This window comes from Dermacentor albipictus, chromosome 5 (assembly GCF_038994185.2).
Source record: "Dermacentor albipictus isolate Rhodes 1998 colony chromosome 5, USDA_Dalb.pri_finalv2, whole genome shotgun sequence".
Lineage (NCBI taxonomy): Eukaryota > Metazoa > Arthropoda > Arachnida > Ixodida > Ixodidae > Dermacentor > Dermacentor albipictus.
The window spans coordinates 27,870,390-27,889,711 of NC_091825.1; the positions used below are offsets into that span (position 1 = coordinate 27,870,390).

General features: G+C 46.3%; 1 protein-coding gene across 9 annotated transcripts in view; it reads left to right on the forward strand.

Moving 5' to 3' along the window:
- Positions 1-19,322, forward strand: part of LOC139059860 (uncharacterized) — a 418,798-nt gene that overhangs the window by 212,805 nt on the left and 186,671 nt on the right. For all 9 annotated transcript variants that reach the window (XM_070538324.1, XM_070538325.1, XM_070538330.1 and 6 more), the window contains one exon: positions 11,764-11,965. In XM_070538324.1, the coding sequence (XP_070394425.1) occupies positions 11,764-11,965 (202 nt within the window). The remainder of the gene's footprint in view (positions 1-11,763; positions 11,966-19,322) is intronic.

Consider the following 19,322-nt stretch of genomic DNA (forward strand, 5'->3'; position numbering starts at 1 on the left):
AACTGATGCCAGTGGTCACGTTATAGGAGCAGTGTTAGCACAACTCCAGCGTGGACATGATCGCGTTATAGCCTACGCCAGCCGACTTCTATCACCCGCTGAGCGTAATTATTCAATCACAGAGCGCGAGTGCCGCGCTCTTGTGTGGGCTGTTGCCAAGTTTCGTCCATACTTGTACGGACGCCCCTTCTGTGTCATCACTGATCACTGCGCGCGCTCTGCTGGCTATCCTCTCTCAAGGACCCCACGGGACGACTCGCTCGCTGGGCGTTACGCCTGTAAGAATATATTTTCTCCATTGTATACAAGACGGGACGCTTGCACCAGGATGCCGACTGTTCGTCCCGCTACCCCGTTGACGACCATCGCTTGCGTTTTCTTTGTGTCACAGTTGCTTGAAATCGGCAATGACCAACGCCGCGATCCTTCATTACGAGCCCTCATCGGCCATCTGGAGTCAACGCCTGGCGACGCCTCTCTCCGGATGTTTCTCCTTAAGTAGGGGACACTATACCGCCGCAATATCGATCCACACGGCCATGACCTTCTGCTCGTAATTCTATCACACCTGCGTTCGACTGTCCTCCAACAACTTCACGACGCTCCCGTGACTGGACACTTGGGCGTCTCGCGCACATACGACCGTGTACGCCGTCGATTCTTTTGGCCGGGTCTCGCCCGCTCCGTGCGGCGCAACGTTGCCGCTTGTGAGCCCTGTCAGCGGCAGAAGACGCCCTCCACACCTCCAGCTGGCTGTCTCCAGCCGATCGACATCCCACCGGAACCCTTTTTCCGTGTTGGTCTAGACCTTCTTAGACCATTTCCTCTGTCGGGCTCCAGAAATAAATGGGTCGCCGTCGCTACTGATTATGCTACGCGGTACGCAATCACCAGAGCCCTCCCGACAAGTTGTGCTACTGACGTTGCTGACTTTCTGCTGTATGACATCATTTTAGTGCACGGTGCTCCGCGCCAATTACTCACTGACCATGGCCGCAGCTTTCTGTCGGCAGTCATCGAGGACATCCTCCGCCCCTGCTCGACTAAGCACACGTTCAGCACGTCCTACCACCCACAGACCAACGGCCTCACGGAGCGCCTCAACCGGACCACCACCGGCATGCTATCCAAGTACGTCGGGACCGATCACCACGACTGGAATTTTCACTTACATATGTGACGTTCGCGTACAATTCATCGCGTCATGACGCCGCCGGCTATTCACTATCTATCTCCTATATGGCCGAGAACCAGCGTTGCCCTTAGACACTTTGTTGCCCTCGGCCACAGGTTCAGCCACTGAATACGCCCGTGACGCTATCGCACACGCCGACCACGCACGCCAGCTCACCCGCACCCATCTCGAGGCCTGGCAGGAGCATCAGAGACGCCTCTACGATTGCCACCATCACGACGTATAATTTCCTTCGGGTTCTCTGGTGCTTCTTTGGTGCCCCATTCGACGTGTGGGCCTTTCCGAAAAGCTGCTGTCGCGCTACACTGGCCCATACCATGTGGTGCGACAAGTGACCGATGTCACGTATGAAGTCATCCCCGCCAACCTCTCAGCATCATCGTCGGCTGCTAGTGACATCGTTCACGTGGCGAGACTAATGCCATACCACCCACCTATCGCCCGGACGTGTAGATTAAGCACCGGGACGGTGCTTCTACAGCCGGGGGTGATGCTACGGAACAGCCACCACAGTGTGGCTGCACTGAGGAGAAAGAAGACGACGTGGCTCCGCTTGAGATAGCGTGGCCATCTTTGCCACTGTTGGTCTACGTGTAAATATATTGTAAATAGACTTGTACATAAACTACACGTAACAACATGCATGTAGGCTACGGCCGCCATAAGATATCTTTGGCCGGTTCTGTGAAGCCAGGCTCGTAGCCGAGCAAGGCGTCGAGGTTCGTCAGCTCGACAGGGGGTATTGATAATAGAGTCATTCTCATGAGCGAAGGAAGGAAACATTCTGTCGACCGGGTAGCGAGGTGGACAAGCATAAATAAGAAAGTGCGCTGTGTAACCGGTAGTCTCGTGTCTGACGGCATTGAATGCACATGTGACAAAAAGCAAGACGCTGTCCCATTTCTTATCTGCGGCATCGACATACGTCGATAGCATGCTGGTAAGCGTCCTGTTTGTAAGTTGAACTAGAACATTAGTTTGTGGATGGTATGGCGTTGAATGCCTGAAGCTAAATGAACACAGACGGAGGGTCTCTTCAACAACGCCTGTGGTAAATTGTCTCCCACGATAGCTGACAATAATTCGAGGAGGTACATATCGGAGAATGATGGAGTATAATAAAAAACTAGAGACTTCTGCTGCTGTTGCCGATGACAGCGCTGCCATCTCACAATAATGGGTTAGGTGGTCTAAACACATAATAATCCAACGATTGCCGTTGGACGATCTCGGAAAGGAGCCCGGGAGATCTACACCAACCTGTTCGAAAAGGGTGCTGAATATCGGAACTCGCTGAAGTTCACCACGCGTTTTGGTTGGAGGTCGCTTGTAACGCTAGCATTCAGTTCAGCGGACGACGTACAACTAGGTATCGTGACGCATCTTAGGCCAGCAAAAGCGCTCTTGAGCACGGTAGAACGTTCTTGTAGAGCCAACATGGCAAGATGTCTAATCGTCCTTCATGGCGCCTAGTACGTGAATACGGAGGCTCTTGGGGGCACCTGCCTTGGGGGCAGTGCCTGCCAGTGGTCGAGTAGTTCTCCTTATACAGGACTCCGTCAAGTAGGCGAAAGCGGCTATCTTTTGAAGGCTCGTGTGCGGTTGCGAAGAGTGGTTGCAAGCTGTCGTCCTTCTGCTGTTCGGATATGAATTCACCCGTATCAGGAAATTCCGGAGATACAAAGGCGATGTATTGATCGAAGTTGTAAGCGTCGCATTCAGTCGTTCAAAGAGGCATATGTGTGAGGCAGTCAGCACCAGCCAATCGTCGACCGCTCCTACGAAGCAACAAAAATCGTACTCTTGTAGACGTAGAGGTCAATGCGCAAGCCGAACAGAAGGGTCTGGATGAATCATGGGCCAGCACACTGAATGATGATCCGTGACCACCATAAAGGGGTGCCCGTAGAGGTAAGGTGAAAACTGTTGCACCTCGAAGATGAGCGTCAAGCATTCTTACTCGGTAACTGTATTATTGCGCTCGGAGAGACTCAAGGAGCGGCTAGCCTACGAGATCACGTGCTCACTTCCGCCGATGTGCTGAACAATTAAGCACATCACCGATGCTAACACGACTCGCGTCGATGTGAACTTCTGTTGGTGCTCAGTGATCAAAGGGGCGAACAATAGGCTGCGACGTCAAGAGGAAGCTTATCTGACAAAACGAAGACCCGCCCTCAGTGGTACACCCAGAAGAAACGCCTTTCTGGAGAAGGCGCGTAAAATGGCGGGCCATGTCGGCACATCTACAAATGAATCGGCGAAATTAGGAGCGTAAGCCAAAAAGGCTTCGTCGCTGCTTGACACCGTGAGGTTCCTTAAATGCCTCTACAGCCGCAGTATTTTGTAAATCTGGTCGTATTCCGTCTTTATCGGTAATCAGCTCACAATCGCCATGTACCGTCTTGCTTTTTCACGAATATATCTGGTGCTCCCCAAGGGCTAGACGATTCTTGAATCAATTCCTTGCTTATAGAATTTCTTCGCCTTGATTGCTCATTATCTTGCGCTCTGTGGGCGACACGCGATGGGATTTTTGTCGAATATGTTGGGCAGACTTCTTTATTTTGATGTGATGACGAGTTCTAGACGCAGGGATCGATGCCTGGCTATTTTTATGAGAAGCGAAGTGGATTACTAAAAAGTGTTTTCGAATGAGGGCCACCAACTCCTCACGCTTATGGTCGCCGAGCGATTTGGCGACCATGCAAAGGATTTTTGAGTCAACAGAGGGCATGTTACCGGCTTCTCGTGTGCCCAGAAGTACTGTCAGCATTTTCATGGGTATCGGCGACTCTTCTTGAAATGTGGCATGCTTTAAGCCTTTAGGCACCACCGTCGCTTCAGTAGAACTGTTTATCACCCACAGCCCTGTACGTTCATTCAGCACCAATACTATTCAATATGGAACCGACACATTTTTCTTTAGGCAGTTGACATGTAGAGGATCCACTGCAGCATGAAATGGCTTGCAAGTTGAACAAACAACAGAAAGACGCATCGTGGATTAAGCGTGCACAACTCTATCCTCAGAAACACAAAACGCACTTTCTTGGCTGGGCGAGTCTTCCGAGATCACGGATGTAACTCTCCCGCCTACACTGAATTCTCCGGTTCGGCAGTCAACATTGGCGCAAGGAACACGGTCACGAAAATGCCATTTTTCGTGCAGGATGTCCTTCTTTGGGCCACTGCGGCCTCAGCACTTGCTGACACTGTCGGTGTCTTCATCGAGGACGGCATCTACGAGCTGCCACAAGAACTTCAAGTTGGCAAAAATCTTCACTGCGCAGTTTTCCTGCTACCACCAACGACAGCCGTCAACCTCTCTCTCGGCTGGCCACAAGGAACAATCAGCGCGGGAGCAAACCCGTATCTACAAATGCCGCCCTCGCCGGACGCCAGTTTAGGGCACCACACCGCGAGGAACACGGTCGCCCAAATTCCCTTTTTCGTGCAGGCTGCCCTTCTTTGGGTGACGGCGGCCTCAGCCCTTGCTGGCGCTGTCGGTGTCTTCATCGAGGACGACATCTACGAGCTGCCACAAGAATTTCAAGTTGGCGAAAATCTTCACTGCGCAGTTTTCCTGCTACCACCAACGACAGCCGTCAACCTCTCTCTTGCCTGGCCACAAGGAACAATTAGCGCGGGAGCAAACACGTATCTACAAATACCACCCTCACCGGACGCCAGTTTGGGGCACCACACTGCAAGGAACACGGTCACGCAAATGCCCTTTTTCGAGCAGGTTAGTTACCTGTCTCTACGCATCTTGCTGTTGTAGCGGTCGCTTCTTGTTTGCGGTGTCATGCCCCCCTTCCCCGACATGCTTGACCGTTGGCGTATTGCACTTGCCGAGCTATTGTGTTCAATTGCTATTAATGCTCATGTTGTGTGCTTATTACTTATGTTATCTGGAGACATTGAGGCAAACCCCGGTCCTAATCCCGGTGACGTTAACCCTGCTCCCACCCTCTAAACAATATATAACGCTATTTCGCGCCTCGAAATAACCCAGAATTCCGTCATGAGTGAACACGCGTTCATACCTGCTGCGCAATCAAATACAGATAGCTTAGTTGGACGCCTTGCCGCTCTCGTTGACAAGTTAGAGCAAACCGTTGAAGCAAATAAAGCTTGCCATTCTATCCAGTGCACTGAGGCTGGTTCTGTAATTTCCAAGCTTTCGTCGCAAGTGAAAACGTTAACTGAAAAATGCCACGACTCGGAGAATAGACTTCCGCGTGGCGACTTGGTCTTTATTGGTCTCCGTGACGTGGTTGGCGAGTATTCGGAGCAGTCCGAGGACCAGGTTATTTCATTCTGCCGTGACAAACTGTACGTATCAGTCGATACTAATAAAATTGAACAGGCCCATAGACTAGGTCAATTCCAAGAAAAAAAACCGCCCTATTATCGTGAAGTTTGCCCCGTTTAAAGACAAATCCCAACTTCTCTCCTGTGGCGGGAAGTTAAAAGGCACATCGTTTTCTATAGGCGAAGATTATTCCGCATGTGTGCGCCTGGCTAGGAAAAAACTTTATCTTTACGCACAGGCGAGAAACCTTCCTTTTAAGATTACGTTCGATAAACTCATCATAGGCAATAAGCGTTTTGCTTACAATGCTCAGACTGTCTGTGTTATCGAATTCGAATCCTAGCCACCAACACGTGCTTGCACTCACCCGTTTCCATCCTTCGCCCTTGACTCTCCCACTCCTGTCTTTGAAGCAACTTATCACCTTATGCAGGGCGTGCTTTCAAACGTCCGTAGTTACTTGCCAAAAAAAGGATATCGTGGAAGCTCTTCTTCAGGATAGTGAAACCGACTTTGCCGTTTTTACCGAACCATGGCTAACTCCGGACATCGAAAGCGACGGACTATTGCAGGATGCCACCTCATTCGTTACTTATAGATACGATAAGACTTCACGCAGGGGCGATGGTGTATTGGTGTTCGATCCAGTATAGCCTCATGTTCCGTTGCGATTACCTGCAGCCTAGAGATTGTCTGCGTTAAACTGTCCCTCAAAACATATACAAACATACTTATAGCATGTTATTACCCTGCGGACTGCGACCACATCTTCACTAATGACTTACACTCGTTTCTAGTTCATTTGACTTCCCGGTTCTCCAAGGCCGATTACATTCTTTGTGGTGATTTCAATTTCCCTGGTATTGACTGGAAGAACTCAACCGCATCCTCACGATTATCCTAAAACTTCCTTTAGTTAACCCTATTGTTCAACCCTACTCACACTGTCCACACGCCCACTCGGGGCTCTAACATACTTGATCTCGTTTTGGTCTCAAACCCTGACTTAATTTCATCACTGTCCCTTCCCATGGAACTAAGTGATCACAAAGCCGTAACATTACACCTGTCTTTACCCATTAAAGAAACAGCCAATAAAAAAATAGATCAGACGCTACAACAAGACCAACTTTTCTGCGGTTAACTCCGAGCTTGAATCTTTCTATGAATGTTTTCATCAATCTGCTTCTTCACGATCAGTTAACAACAACTGGTTGCTGTTGAAACGGAAAATTCAAAATTTAATTGACAAACACGCCCCTCTGATTCGCATTCGAGGCGATGCAGGCCAGCCCTGGTATTCTAACTCGCTAAAAAGACTATCGCGCAAGAAAAAAAGATTGTATCGTGTCGATCAGAAATCGTACTCAGCATCTAAATGGAAGAAATACTCCGATTGCCTGCGCAAATGTGACCGTCTTTTGAGGCACTCAAAACGCAAATTTCATCATGGGGACCTAAAAAATATCATTAGTGTTAACCCTAAAAAATTTTGGAGCATCTTAAAGCCAAAGAATCAATCCCATAAAATTGAGCTTGTTTATCCAGACGGCTCTGACGTTCCACTTGATCAGCGGGCTAATGTCATGCACTCCTATTTCTCGTCTGTTTTCAGCTCCGAACCTGTTCATGATGTACCGGCGCTACCTAGACCAAATTTTTGTGGAATGACGCGGGTCGTAATCACAGTTGAAGGTATTACGTGCTTGATTAAGAAATTAAAAATTTCGAGTGCTCCGGGACCTGACAATATTCCTGCAAAGTTCCTTAAAAGTACTGAGGATGTGTCTAGTCGCATCTTGCAGATAGTTTTTGCGCAGTCCCTTTTAGAAGGTGAAATTCCGCATGACTGCCAGACTGCGAAAGTAAACCCGGTTTTCAAAAAGGGCACCCGCTCTGACCCGTCGAATTATCGGCCTACATCGCTGACATGCGTTGCATGTAAACTAATGGAACACATCATATATTCCCACGTCGCCTGTCATCTCGATAATAATTATTTCTTTTTCCGCAAGCAGCACAGCTTTCGCCCCGGGTTATCATGTGAAACACAATTATTCGAATTCACTACAGACCTTAACTTGAACTTGTATTCGTCTTTTCAGATCGACGTCATTTACATCGATTTTTCAAAGGCATTTGATCGTGTTGCTCATCGTCGTCTCAAAGCCAAACTCAGTTGTCTTAATCTTGACCCGCTTACCTTGTCATAGATCGAAAGCTTCCTAACAGCACGATCTCAGTTCACAGTCATTGGCGGTAAGCTTTCAACAGCAGCACAAGTAGTATCCGGCGTCCCTCAGGGATCAGTTCTTGGCCCGCTTCTCTTTCTTATCTTCATAAATGACTTCCCATCTGGAATAACGTCATCTATTCCCCTCTTTGCTGATGATTGCGTTGTCTATCGTCGAATCTCAAGCAGTAATGAACAATGATTACTACAAAGCGACCTAAACTTAATTCAGATGTGGTGCTCGCACTGGTTGATGGAGCCTAATGCTTCAAAGTGCAATTGCATAGTTGTTTAACGCAAAAAACTAATCTGATCTTTCAGTATTTCCTTAATTCGACAGCTTTATCACATGCTAGCTCTTACCGATATCTAGGCGTCCTCATTAACAGCAAACTGACATGGTCAGAGCATATCTCGAATGTTGTAACTTATACCTCAAGGTCGCTTGATTACTTAAAAAGAACACTACATCTGTACCCCGCATCTGTACGGTTGCGGGTTCTTCCTTCTGCCAATTAGCTCCCCAGGGTGGAATTACATGGCCTGTCTTCTCGGAAGGGACCTCCTAGAGCGCAGTTCCATGGCCGCTGTGTGTCCAAGCGGCGAGCACGGTGCCACGTAGGCGGCATCGACTGTCCAAAGCCCGATTGTCGGCATTGGTTGCAGTATATGGCTATGTTACCTGGTGTGCCACAGCTGTAGCACACTGGCATAGGGCGAACTTCGGAATGCTGATGAGAATGTTCTGCTACGGCAGTGCGTGGAGAGTGACGAATATTCTCGCCTTCTAAGTCATAGGTAGGGGCTGGTCGTGGAGAACGAACGTAACGTGGGCGCTGATCACGGCTTCGGTCAAAAGAATCGTTATAAGATGGTTCACTCAAGTCATAATGCGGGCCGTCTCTAAAGCGGCCAAAACCCGCAGCGTTTATACAGTGCTGCCAAGGAGTCGAAGGGGTTGCACAAACGGCGCTCACAACGTGCTTTTTCTTCCCTTCCAAGGAGCTCCTCACGGACAATCAGGCTTATTGTCAACGATAAGTCTGTTGGAGAACTCGTGTCCACAGTGGCCACAGTTGTCACGTTAGCTTCGTCTTAGCTTCGTCAGTTTCGGTCTAATTCAACGAGTCTTGAGTGTTTCCAAGGTGCGGCAGTGCCGTATCACGTCTGCTACGGTGTCCTAGTTGTCTTGCAATGAGGAAGTTATACACGTCTTCCGTGATTTCCTTTAAAAGGTGTCCCCCGTATCTTTTGACATTCGATGGTTTACGGTCTTGCACAGCTTTAGAACTTCCTCGATGAATGTGGTGCATGTCTTTCCGGGGACGTGAGCCCTCTGAGCTAACGTAAATTGCTCTCATTTTTTCTTATCATCTACGTCGGCAAAACGCTCCTTGATCTCCTCAATGAAACAGGAAACATGGGAAAATACAATAACAGCAAAGTGGAAGAGAACTGCGACGATAATGAAACATCGGGATACAATAGGTACGAGGTTTTCAAGGGCATGGCGAAATTTTTAATTGTTGAAGGACATGCATTTTCGAATGTGGTTCTTTGCTTGAAGTCCGGGATAAAATTATGACTCAATGGCAACCAAAAGTGCGTAAGGCACCTCGCATTGAGCGCACACGGGAGGACTACAATTGAAGCTGAGCGGGGTGATATAAGCTGGACACCATTTGTAGTGAGGGAAGCTCTCAGTAAAATTGATTATGAAGAACGAGTGAGGAATATTGACGAAGGTAAATGGGCTCGGAGATGGTTCGGATATTTGTACACAAAAGAAATTAATTCACAGGGGAGGAAAAGAGCTAGGGAGTTTACCAGCAAGTGTGCGACCGCTACGGTTAGCAACATGGCTAAAAAGAACGTCAAGCGGAAAACCAGAGAGGCTGAGATAATTCCCTGGCTTGTGGGAAATGAAACCTGCTATGAGTAGCGACTTAGGACGAAAAGCGAAATCAGGAAAGAAATCACTTAGGATAACTTAAGAAGGCCATTACTTTTAAAAGCAAGATCAGGATGCCTTAGAACACGCACTTATATGGCGAGTTACAATAAGCAAGAAGCAGCATTTGCTTGCTGCGGTAAAGCTAGGGAAACAATGGAGCATGTTTTATTGCAATGGGAAGATATCTGTCCAGTGGTGGATTCAGACACCTCTGGCCTCGTTGAAGCCCTTGGGTTCAGGGAGAGCATGTGGAAATTACACATGTTCACAGTAGAGATTAGTACGATGCGATCGGAAGATTGGTAGACGAAAACTAGGGTATCCACAAAAAACGGAGGCGGACAATAACCAAGTTCTCAATAGGGGTTCGCAAAGTTTGTTGATGAAAATAGTTCATGTTCTTTTTCTCCTTGTCTTTTTCTTTTCTTTTCTTTAGCATAGGTAGGGCATTAGGTCATATAATAACAAGAGCTTGGTGGCGGAACCCACCGCTCCGTTCCAAAGGCCATCCACTCATACATTCATCTAGTCCCCGAAGCGTCCCCTGCGACCGAACATGGTGCCATTTGCGCGGGCGGGACGATGGGATGAAGATGACACCTGTGCGGGTGGCCGATTGGATGAAAATTACCTTGCCCTGATGGACCGAACAGGTTATAAGCCAGGAAACCGTCAGGAAGACAGGGGACGTTCATCTTGCCGCGGACCGCAGCCTAAAATTCCCTGCCGACCGTCGATGACTGTTTACTGTAATTTCGCTTTGTTCTATTCCTGTGGATATTATAAATGAATCACCGCTTCTCTCAGTCCCCATCAATGTCGGTCGACTCCCGCATACCACGGGAAGATACGATGCCCAATTTTTAAGAATTTAAAATTTTTAAATGTTTAAGAGGAAGAAGCATCGTATTGGGCAAGCACTCAAAGCACACATGCGAAGCACCGTCGTTCCAGGAGTTTTCCTACAAACAAAGAAATTGAGTGCCTGATCCGTAGCAAATGTTTGCTGAAAATTGTTATTATTCCCAAAATATTATAGAACATAATTATATATTCCTAGTTTCTTCTTTACAAAGGAGAGTGTTTCGCTAAAACCGGCTTGAAATTTGTAAATTGTAAAATATTGACAATAGACTGCAACTGCATAAGCCAGGCTTTGGCGAAATCATGTTATGAAAACGTTTGCCTTTACAATGCATGGCAGACAATTGTAATTATATGCCGTGTGTAGTGTAGATCAACCCTCCTCCCAGTGTTAATTTTCGCTTGATTTAGTTGCGCTAACATGTCATGAAAACGCTATCGGTTATGGCGATACAAGCCTGCGACTTGGAATACACTAATACGTAATGGTGCTTCTGTTTCATTCCACCGTTCAGCAAAAAAGAGAACGTGACATGCTATTTTGACAGGTACTAAGAGAACGGTTAAACCCTGTCATAATGGACTGCGTTTTGTGCTAAATATGATTCGAGAAATCAAGTTTTTTTCTGTATATTTGGCGTGGGTAATTGGAATTATCGAGAAAGTTATTATACACCATCCTGATACCTGTGCCATCGACCCTGCAAAAAAAGTTATACGTGGGCAAAGCTACACCAATAATATTTAATTTTAGCGTATTTGCTTATGAATGCCGCTTCTTCCAGATTTGCAATGTTGACGTAAAAAATTGTACGAATGTATTCAATTCCACTTGTATCAATGTAGGTGCATTACTGGTGCAGAACGTTGTGTACAACCATTAGATCTTATTTTCGTAGAATACATACACCGTTCTTGCCCGATTCATTCAGTTCAAAGCATGCTATGAATTGTGTTCTGGGTGAGCTGTTCTTCTGGAAAAGATAACCGTTTCCACTGACGCAATATTATACCCTTGATGTCACTAAAAAATTACAGAGCACTTGTACAAGTTGTGCGCTATGCGTAAACCAAATTTAAGCACTAACCTTTAATTCAACCGCAGCTCGAATGCGCGCAAACCCAAATGCACGCATTGCAATCGCGTTCGTGCTATTTGGCTCCCTATTCGCTTAAAGCTCACACACTCTCTGCTGCAGGTTCTGCCCGCAGATTGGAAAAAGGCCTCATTGCTACCAGGTTGGATACGCACCTCAAAGAAAAAACCGCGCATTTGGGCTTATTTCCATTGCCAATACAGGCGGCTACAACTGGGTCGGCTATAAGGATCCGGATCACCCTGGTTTTCCAGCCGGATACTACTACTCTTGTTTCTACTTCATCAACCACAACACGCTACACGTGAGTTGGGCTTTGTCAATAGTGGCTTTCCCATTGCGTGAAAATAGTAACTCGGACCTGAAATGCAGCAATGAATCCTTAGTCGCAAGATTTATTAGTTTATAGGCTACGAATTTTAGGTCGGTTTCATTCCCTTTTACCAGCACCATTTACGACAAGAACCCGTATGGAGAACGCAAGACATCTACTCTGTTCTTTCCTGCTCGTCCCTGTCGCAAGTGGTGGTGTCGAAGATAAACATCCGAATTTCGGCCGGATACACAGCTTTCTTAAGGAACACTACATCGCACGCTTTGCTCTAACTTTCAGAAAGAACTTTGCAGAGACATGCGCATAATATACAACTATTTTACAAACTTTGGTCGTGGTAATTTCCCCACAGACCCGTGTAGACTGGCCGGTTACGTTGTATGAGCTGGATAGCTTGACTTTTTTGTGATAAGGCGTGTTTAACCCTTTAGGCGCCATTGTTGCGTACAGAAAAGAAAGCAAAACAAAGTTTCTTCTTGATGAAGTATGGTTCTCGGTATACACAGTTTCTGGCTAAACGAGATCAGCAAACTTGAATGACAGACAGCGCGAGTCTTTCTTACGATTACAGGGCGAAAGAGTACGAGGAAAGAATTCATAGATGATTACCATACTCCGTAGTGCGCAATTTAAGCGCAGCTCTTTGTGTGTTTTGAATTCGCGATATACTGAGGCAAAAAATTTGGGAGAGACGCACACACATGTGCAGTTAACAGATCGCTATTTATTTTCCCCACAAACTATTTCTTCAAGACACGGTCATCTTTCAGTCCCTGATGGTCCTGAAGAAAGCTTTTTGGTCGGCTAAATTGACAGATGCAAGTTAGGCGGTTAGCTTCTGCTTCGGCGGTGCACACCTCTGGATCCACGCTGTTCTCTAGCGGTAGTGGTGCAAACGAAGTACCGCATCCGCAGTGGGACCGAAGCACGCGCCCGCACTTTGTTTCCTGATATGGTTTCGGTGGAGGCGCTTGCATTATGCCTAAGGAATGACATCGTCGGCAACGGGTGACGGCGCAAGCTACTATAGTGCCATCTGGTAGCCGGCCGCCTTCATGGAGCACATCTAGTGCGGCACTCCGGTTTGCTTCTCACCATTTCCCCATACTCTCCTCCATTTTGATTCCATGCTTTCGCTGTACCCTCCTCCTCCACTTCTTTCATTGCGCTCTATTCGTAATTGTCTTCTTTATCCTCTGCTGCGCTCGTTATGATGGATGAAATTTTTTTTACGATAGCAATTATGCGGGCCCTCCAGGCGCATTTCTCTCGTCGGCGTTGGTGTCGCTGTGAGGTTCCATATTAAGTCCAACAGCGACAAAAGCTTCGCCTCGCCGCACGGCTTATGTTGCGAAAGCGCGCGAGGGTGCGCCGGCGATCGCGGCAAGATCTGGCGCGCGCGAAGGAAGAAGACGGAGAGAAAACACATCCTCCTCCTTCACGCGAAAGGTCGTATTGGGGGGATGGGAGGGAGGGAGGAGGGCGGCGTTATGATTGTGCATCGCCTTCCAGAAACTGCGTATTTCGCGACCGGGGGCAAGGGGCTGATGATCTCGGCTATATATCGCGCGCCATACATGGAGGAAAGCGGGGAGGCAGCGCGGGCAGGAGGCTTCGACTCCACCAACAGGCGTGTACTTTGCACGGACGTGCGTGGTCGGGCGCCGTATCTTGAAAGGGATCTGCAGACGGCTCATACCTTTGTGCGCCCTGTTGTGTCGCCGCTCGTGTGTTGAAGCGATATACCGCACGAAGGTCATTTTGCTGGCTGCTGCTGCCACACTTGCGTTTTCACAGCGAATGTCCGCGCTCATTGAGTTGGGTGTGTTCATCTTTGCTTGTGCACTCTGGCACCATCTTTGTACATTCAGTTAGTAAGCAAATGTTTTTCAGTTTAAACGGCCCGTAAGACTGCTCTCCCTACTATGTATAGCTATCCACTAATTTGCTATCCCAATCGCCGCTTCGTTTTTTTTTTCGCCGAAATTGCAACGTTTTATTGCGATAGCAATGGCGTGGACACTGCAGGAGCATTCGTGCCGTCCGCGTCGGCGCCGCCGTGAACTTCCATGTAAATTCGAAGAGCGGTAAAATCATCATCGCGCGCCGATGCCGCATTTGCGAGTGAAAGCTTGTGAGGGTGAGTCGGCGAACGCAGCTCATTCTCGCGTGTACGAGTGGAGACGGCAGGCCGGATGCGCGCCCTCTCCTGTCGCACGGGAGTTAGGTGAGGGAGGGTTGGGGATGAGAATGGGCGGGTTCTCCTCAGGCGGATGCTGCACACGGCGCGGCCATTCTATCTTGAAAGCGATCTGCGACATGGCCCAAGTACAGTGTCTAGACTACTGTAGCCCAATCGCGTGCCCGCACGGACGTCATCGTCAAAGCGTTCTGCAGCATTTGCAGAGTGCGCGTAGTGCCGATTGCTTCGTATGCGCAGTGCTTTCGACGCTTCGTTCCCGCTGCAGCGAAAGATGCAAGAAGGTCAGTTCCATCACTGCTGCCGGCGCGATTCCTCCCTCCAGCATTCTGACAGCGAGTTTCCGCGCTCATCTAGCAAGATGTGTTTGAATCGATGTGACAACGTGAGAGCGCGACTGTACGAGGATGTAGAAAGAAAGAGACACATAGAGAAAACACTGTATCTGTGCGTCTGTTTCTATCTACGTCTTCTTTCAGTCGAACTTACACATTAGATTATTGTTAATTTAGTTAGTAAGCGAATGTTTACAAGTTTATACGGCCAATAAAAGTACTATCCTTGCTTCGTATAGTTTTCTGCTAATTTGCTATCGTTATCTATTCGCATTGCGCTTGAAGAGAGGGAAGGAAAAGAAGAGGTGAAAGGCAGCAAGGTTATCATGGTTTAGTTGTGTTCAGTGGTCTCCGGATTTTCACTGCAGCTTACAGCCTCACCTTGTTTCGAATGTTTTTTCTTGGGCGCCCTGCTTTCTGCACTGCCCTTTGCGTGATGGAACGGATCGTCCCTTCTAATTTTTCTTGTAAAACTCCGTGATCTCCTCATTTTCTTCCTTGCATCAAAATCGTTGTGATAACTGTCATTTGCTTTTGGATGCCACTTGGTTGTCTATCTGCACTTTCAATTACCCTAGACTTGCTTGCCTACTTTCTTTATCTCTTACTCCATTATGTATGCACGCTTTTCAGGTAAATCTACGTGCACTGTAGCCACCCATTTATTTTTATCTGTGTTGTTGAGTCTTTTAACAAAACTAATTTTGCTCTGGGCTTTATATGGCATTGAATAAGGCCCACCCATGTCACCATGCACTGCATAATTTGTGGGTTTACAATGCCCTACCAAAGCAAAGAGGCCTACCGGTATTTGGTTAGCTCCTAACCACGACAAGGCAACCGATTTTAAGCATATAATGACATTTGAGAACCTTAGTGCTGGCCCCATTACTCCTTTCCATATTGCACGCGCTAGCTCGTACAAGGCCCAATGTGCTCTATGTTTCTTTATTGGTACATTCCGCTTCACCTTTATTTTCAGATTATCATAGCGGTTGCTTGAGTAGGTCCTGCCATCGTGTGTGTATACGTCGAGGCGCCTATATATCTTTACTGCGGGTATGGCCTGCTGTTGAATTGACACGACGTCAATCGACTCTTTAATAAAGATCATATCTTCCAATTTCTCTGTTCTAAACATAAGGGCTAGGTTTGTCGCTGCGTTGCCATACCTATTCACAAGTGCCTCTAAAGCTCTTGCATGGTCCCCTAGTAGCACTATGTCATCAGGCCGGTACTATGTCATCAGGCCGGAGACCTTCTGTTGTACCGTTTGCCTATAGGCATGTGTGATCAATCACTCCTGAAATAACGCTTTTGCAGTTAGCTTTTTATGCCGTTGTCATAAAGCATGAACAACAATATGAACCAAGAGCATCCTTGCTTCATTACTTGGTGAATTTCGCAAACTCATTACATTTTCGGCTTTCCGTATGAGCTGTGCACAGTTGTCTCAATATATCTACCTCCGCAGCTCCACAAAATTATCCTATGCGCCTTCGTGCTTAAAAATACCCCATAACGATTCCCTGTCTACGCTTTCCTAGTCTCCCTTCATATATAGGAAATCCTTTCATATGCCTTGATAGCTGTCCATAAGCATATATTTTGAGCTACTGAAATCTCTTGGCACTGAGTTAAAGCGTAACCTGTAAGCATCTGCGTGGTCTGTACCCGACGTGTAGTTCTGGCAGTACATCATTTTTCTCTAGCCTCTTCTTTCTAACTTCACGACTTGCATTCTCATTACATGCATAGCCGACGCTACTGTAACTTGCCTGTACGAGCTTGTCTTTTACTTATTACCATTCGATAAGGCTCACCTTGCTTTCACGCCGCTCCGAGTTATTTTTTCGTTCTAATCATTTGCTCCGTGGCATTAGTCAGCAATGCCTTACTATGGACAAAAACATCTGATAAGCTCTGTTGGATATTCATCGGGTGCTTCTGCCTTGTTATTAGGGACATTTTATTCAGCTTTTTCTTACAATAAATGTTTTTTTTTTGCTGAATTTTCACCTCTCTATATGTTCCTATATAACCTAGGCTTCCTTCTGTCCCGAAGTTATCCCTTATAACGTTCGTGATGTTACCCAGAGCATCGTGTCACAGTTTGAGTTTCAGTTTCAGCGTATTATTCTTTAAATACAGTGAATCGGTAAAAGGCAATATACAGACGAGAGTTCCACAGTCAAAGACTGCAATGGGAGCCTAGGTTAATAATGACAATGGAGGGATGTATTAAAGATGAGCAAGCTAACTAAAATAAACAAACACAATCACGCAAATGGAACATACAAAAATTAAAATAACGAGAACAAATTGTCTGTAGAGAAGTCTGTAATGCATAAAAATTATCTATAGATACAAATCGCAAATGTAGTGTAGGGAATGGCATAAACTTAGTTATACGTATAAAAAAGCTTAATGCCATGATTAGATGCATGAAAGGATGAAGATTTATTGGTTGCATATTTAGCGCCAGCGAACAAGGACGGAAGGAAAACGACAACACAATGCGCTGTGTAGCACATTGTTGTCGTCTCCCTTCCATCCTGGTTTGCTGGCGCTAAATATGCTTTCAGTTTACCAACACGCCCAAAAAATGGCAGTGCTGCGATTTATTGGTATTGGGTAAACTATTGCACAAATTTATATTAGCGAATGATGATATCAGTTTTCCAAAATTAGAATGAACCATCGGAACTAGAAAATTGGAGTTACGGGCAAACTTGGTAACATTATTATTGATGAAGTGCATGTAGTCAATGAATTGGTATGAAAGCTGTTTAGTAAGTAATTTATAAAACACAGTTATTGGATGATAATTGATTGAGCAAATTCGTTAAAAGAAGAATGTTATTTGCACGAAGTAATAAAGTAGCACTCGTGAAAAACACGTTGTTAGTGATAATGCGTATTGATTAGCTTTGTAAGTGCTGAAGAGAAGAGATATGGCAGATGTATGTGTATTCCTGGGAAACAGTGCCGTGATGAATGCAACTTGGAATAAAAGCAACATATAATGGTAATAATGTGTCTTTCGAGAAATATGCTCGTGATATGAATAATGCCCAAATTCCCAAGGTTCACTTTTGCTTAATGAAGGCAATGTGTTAAGAAAATATTAAGTTAGAGTCTAAGCTGATGCCGAAATATGATACGATGAGGTAATCTGAGTATCTATAATAAGTTTCAAGTGATATGAGTATCTATGACACAAGAGTTTGGAGTAGGCATGATAATAGTTAGAGCATGGTTAAGTAGCGTGCTGGTAACATAAGCAAAATACCTAGTAGGATAAATAATTATTCCTTCCAGTCGGAAACCAGCAAAACAGTCTGGATAAGCTGTTACTTCCATTGTCGACATCTAGTAAATTGATGTTAATATCACCGACATTTAGGACTTGCTTATCTTCAAAATAATTTTTTTTTCAAAGCAATTAGACTTTATCCAAGAAATCAACGATAGATGTCGTTTGGAGATATTACAGTCTTCATACCTTATAGTCATTTGCGAGTTTTAAGTTGAAGTTCCAAGCGCTTTTACACGGTTCCAGAATCTTTTTGGGTCTCGTTTGTCTATTTTGCGAATGTTATGCATGTACCGGTTTTCTTGTCCATTTAAGGTCCATATATTGATTGCGACGATTATCTGTATTGTGGGATATGCGCTGTTCATAGCGCATATCCCACAATACAGGTAATCGTTGCAATCAATATATCCATCTAAATCCTCGAAGTGCGCATTTAAATCTCTTGTTAATACCACCTGGCCCGATTTCTAGAACACACTAATATCGTTTCTAATGCAGCCAATGCATTCTTTATTTTTATCTCTGCTAAACCTCCCTGTGCATAGGTAAGCTACTCAGTGTAGGCGACATTGTCCGTATGCGAAAAATCATCCCGAACAACGCATCGCGAACCAGGCAGGCCATACGCGTGGTGCTAAGGCATAGTGAGTTTCTCGAAATACGTTAGAAAATTTGTAAAGTCTGACTTATACACAACCTACAGAGACGAGATTGTCGGATTGTAATTATAATATACGAGAAAACATAATTATGTTACCCACAATCTAAAACACAGTCTGTCCAGTTGCTGCATTAGCAGGGCCGCCGCGTCCCGCTCCGTTTCTTTCAACAGCCCGATCTTTCCGTCCATTCCTGTTTCCTCCTGCTCGCGTTCCACTCTTAAATGCGAAACTGAAGCGTCCTGTAAACTTTTTGACTTCCTATGTGCCGCTAATCCAGCAGTGCGTCTTACACGTTTCTTCTACCATTCGCTACTTCATACCTCGCCTAATTAACATGCCTACGGCTCCATCCTTTCCTGATCCAGTCATTACGGTGCACCGCTCCCATAGAAAATTGACGATAACAGGCGGCTGCTCCATATGTCGTAGATGATCTCCGGTCAAGGCGTGCCCGCGAATAGCTTCATCATTCATCTGCGTTTCAATTACAATCCTATTTCTATGCTTGCGACCAGCCTGCATGTTTGCGTACCAAATTTTACCCTCTCTATACTTATTCTTTGCACGTCCGTTCTTTACTCTTTGTCGAATAATTCTGCTTATTGCTGGTGTGTCTTTATATTCAATAATTATTCAGCTATCCTGATTCCCTGAGGCTCACTTACAGGAAGGTGTTGCCTGGGCCTTGAATCGGCGTAAAACCGGTGTTGCTACACTTTTGCTAAGATGTATCCCGTCCAGCGCTTAATGCGCGCTAAACGTCTTTGCAGCCGGCTCGGCGGACCAAGGTAGATCCAAGTAGGTGGTGAAG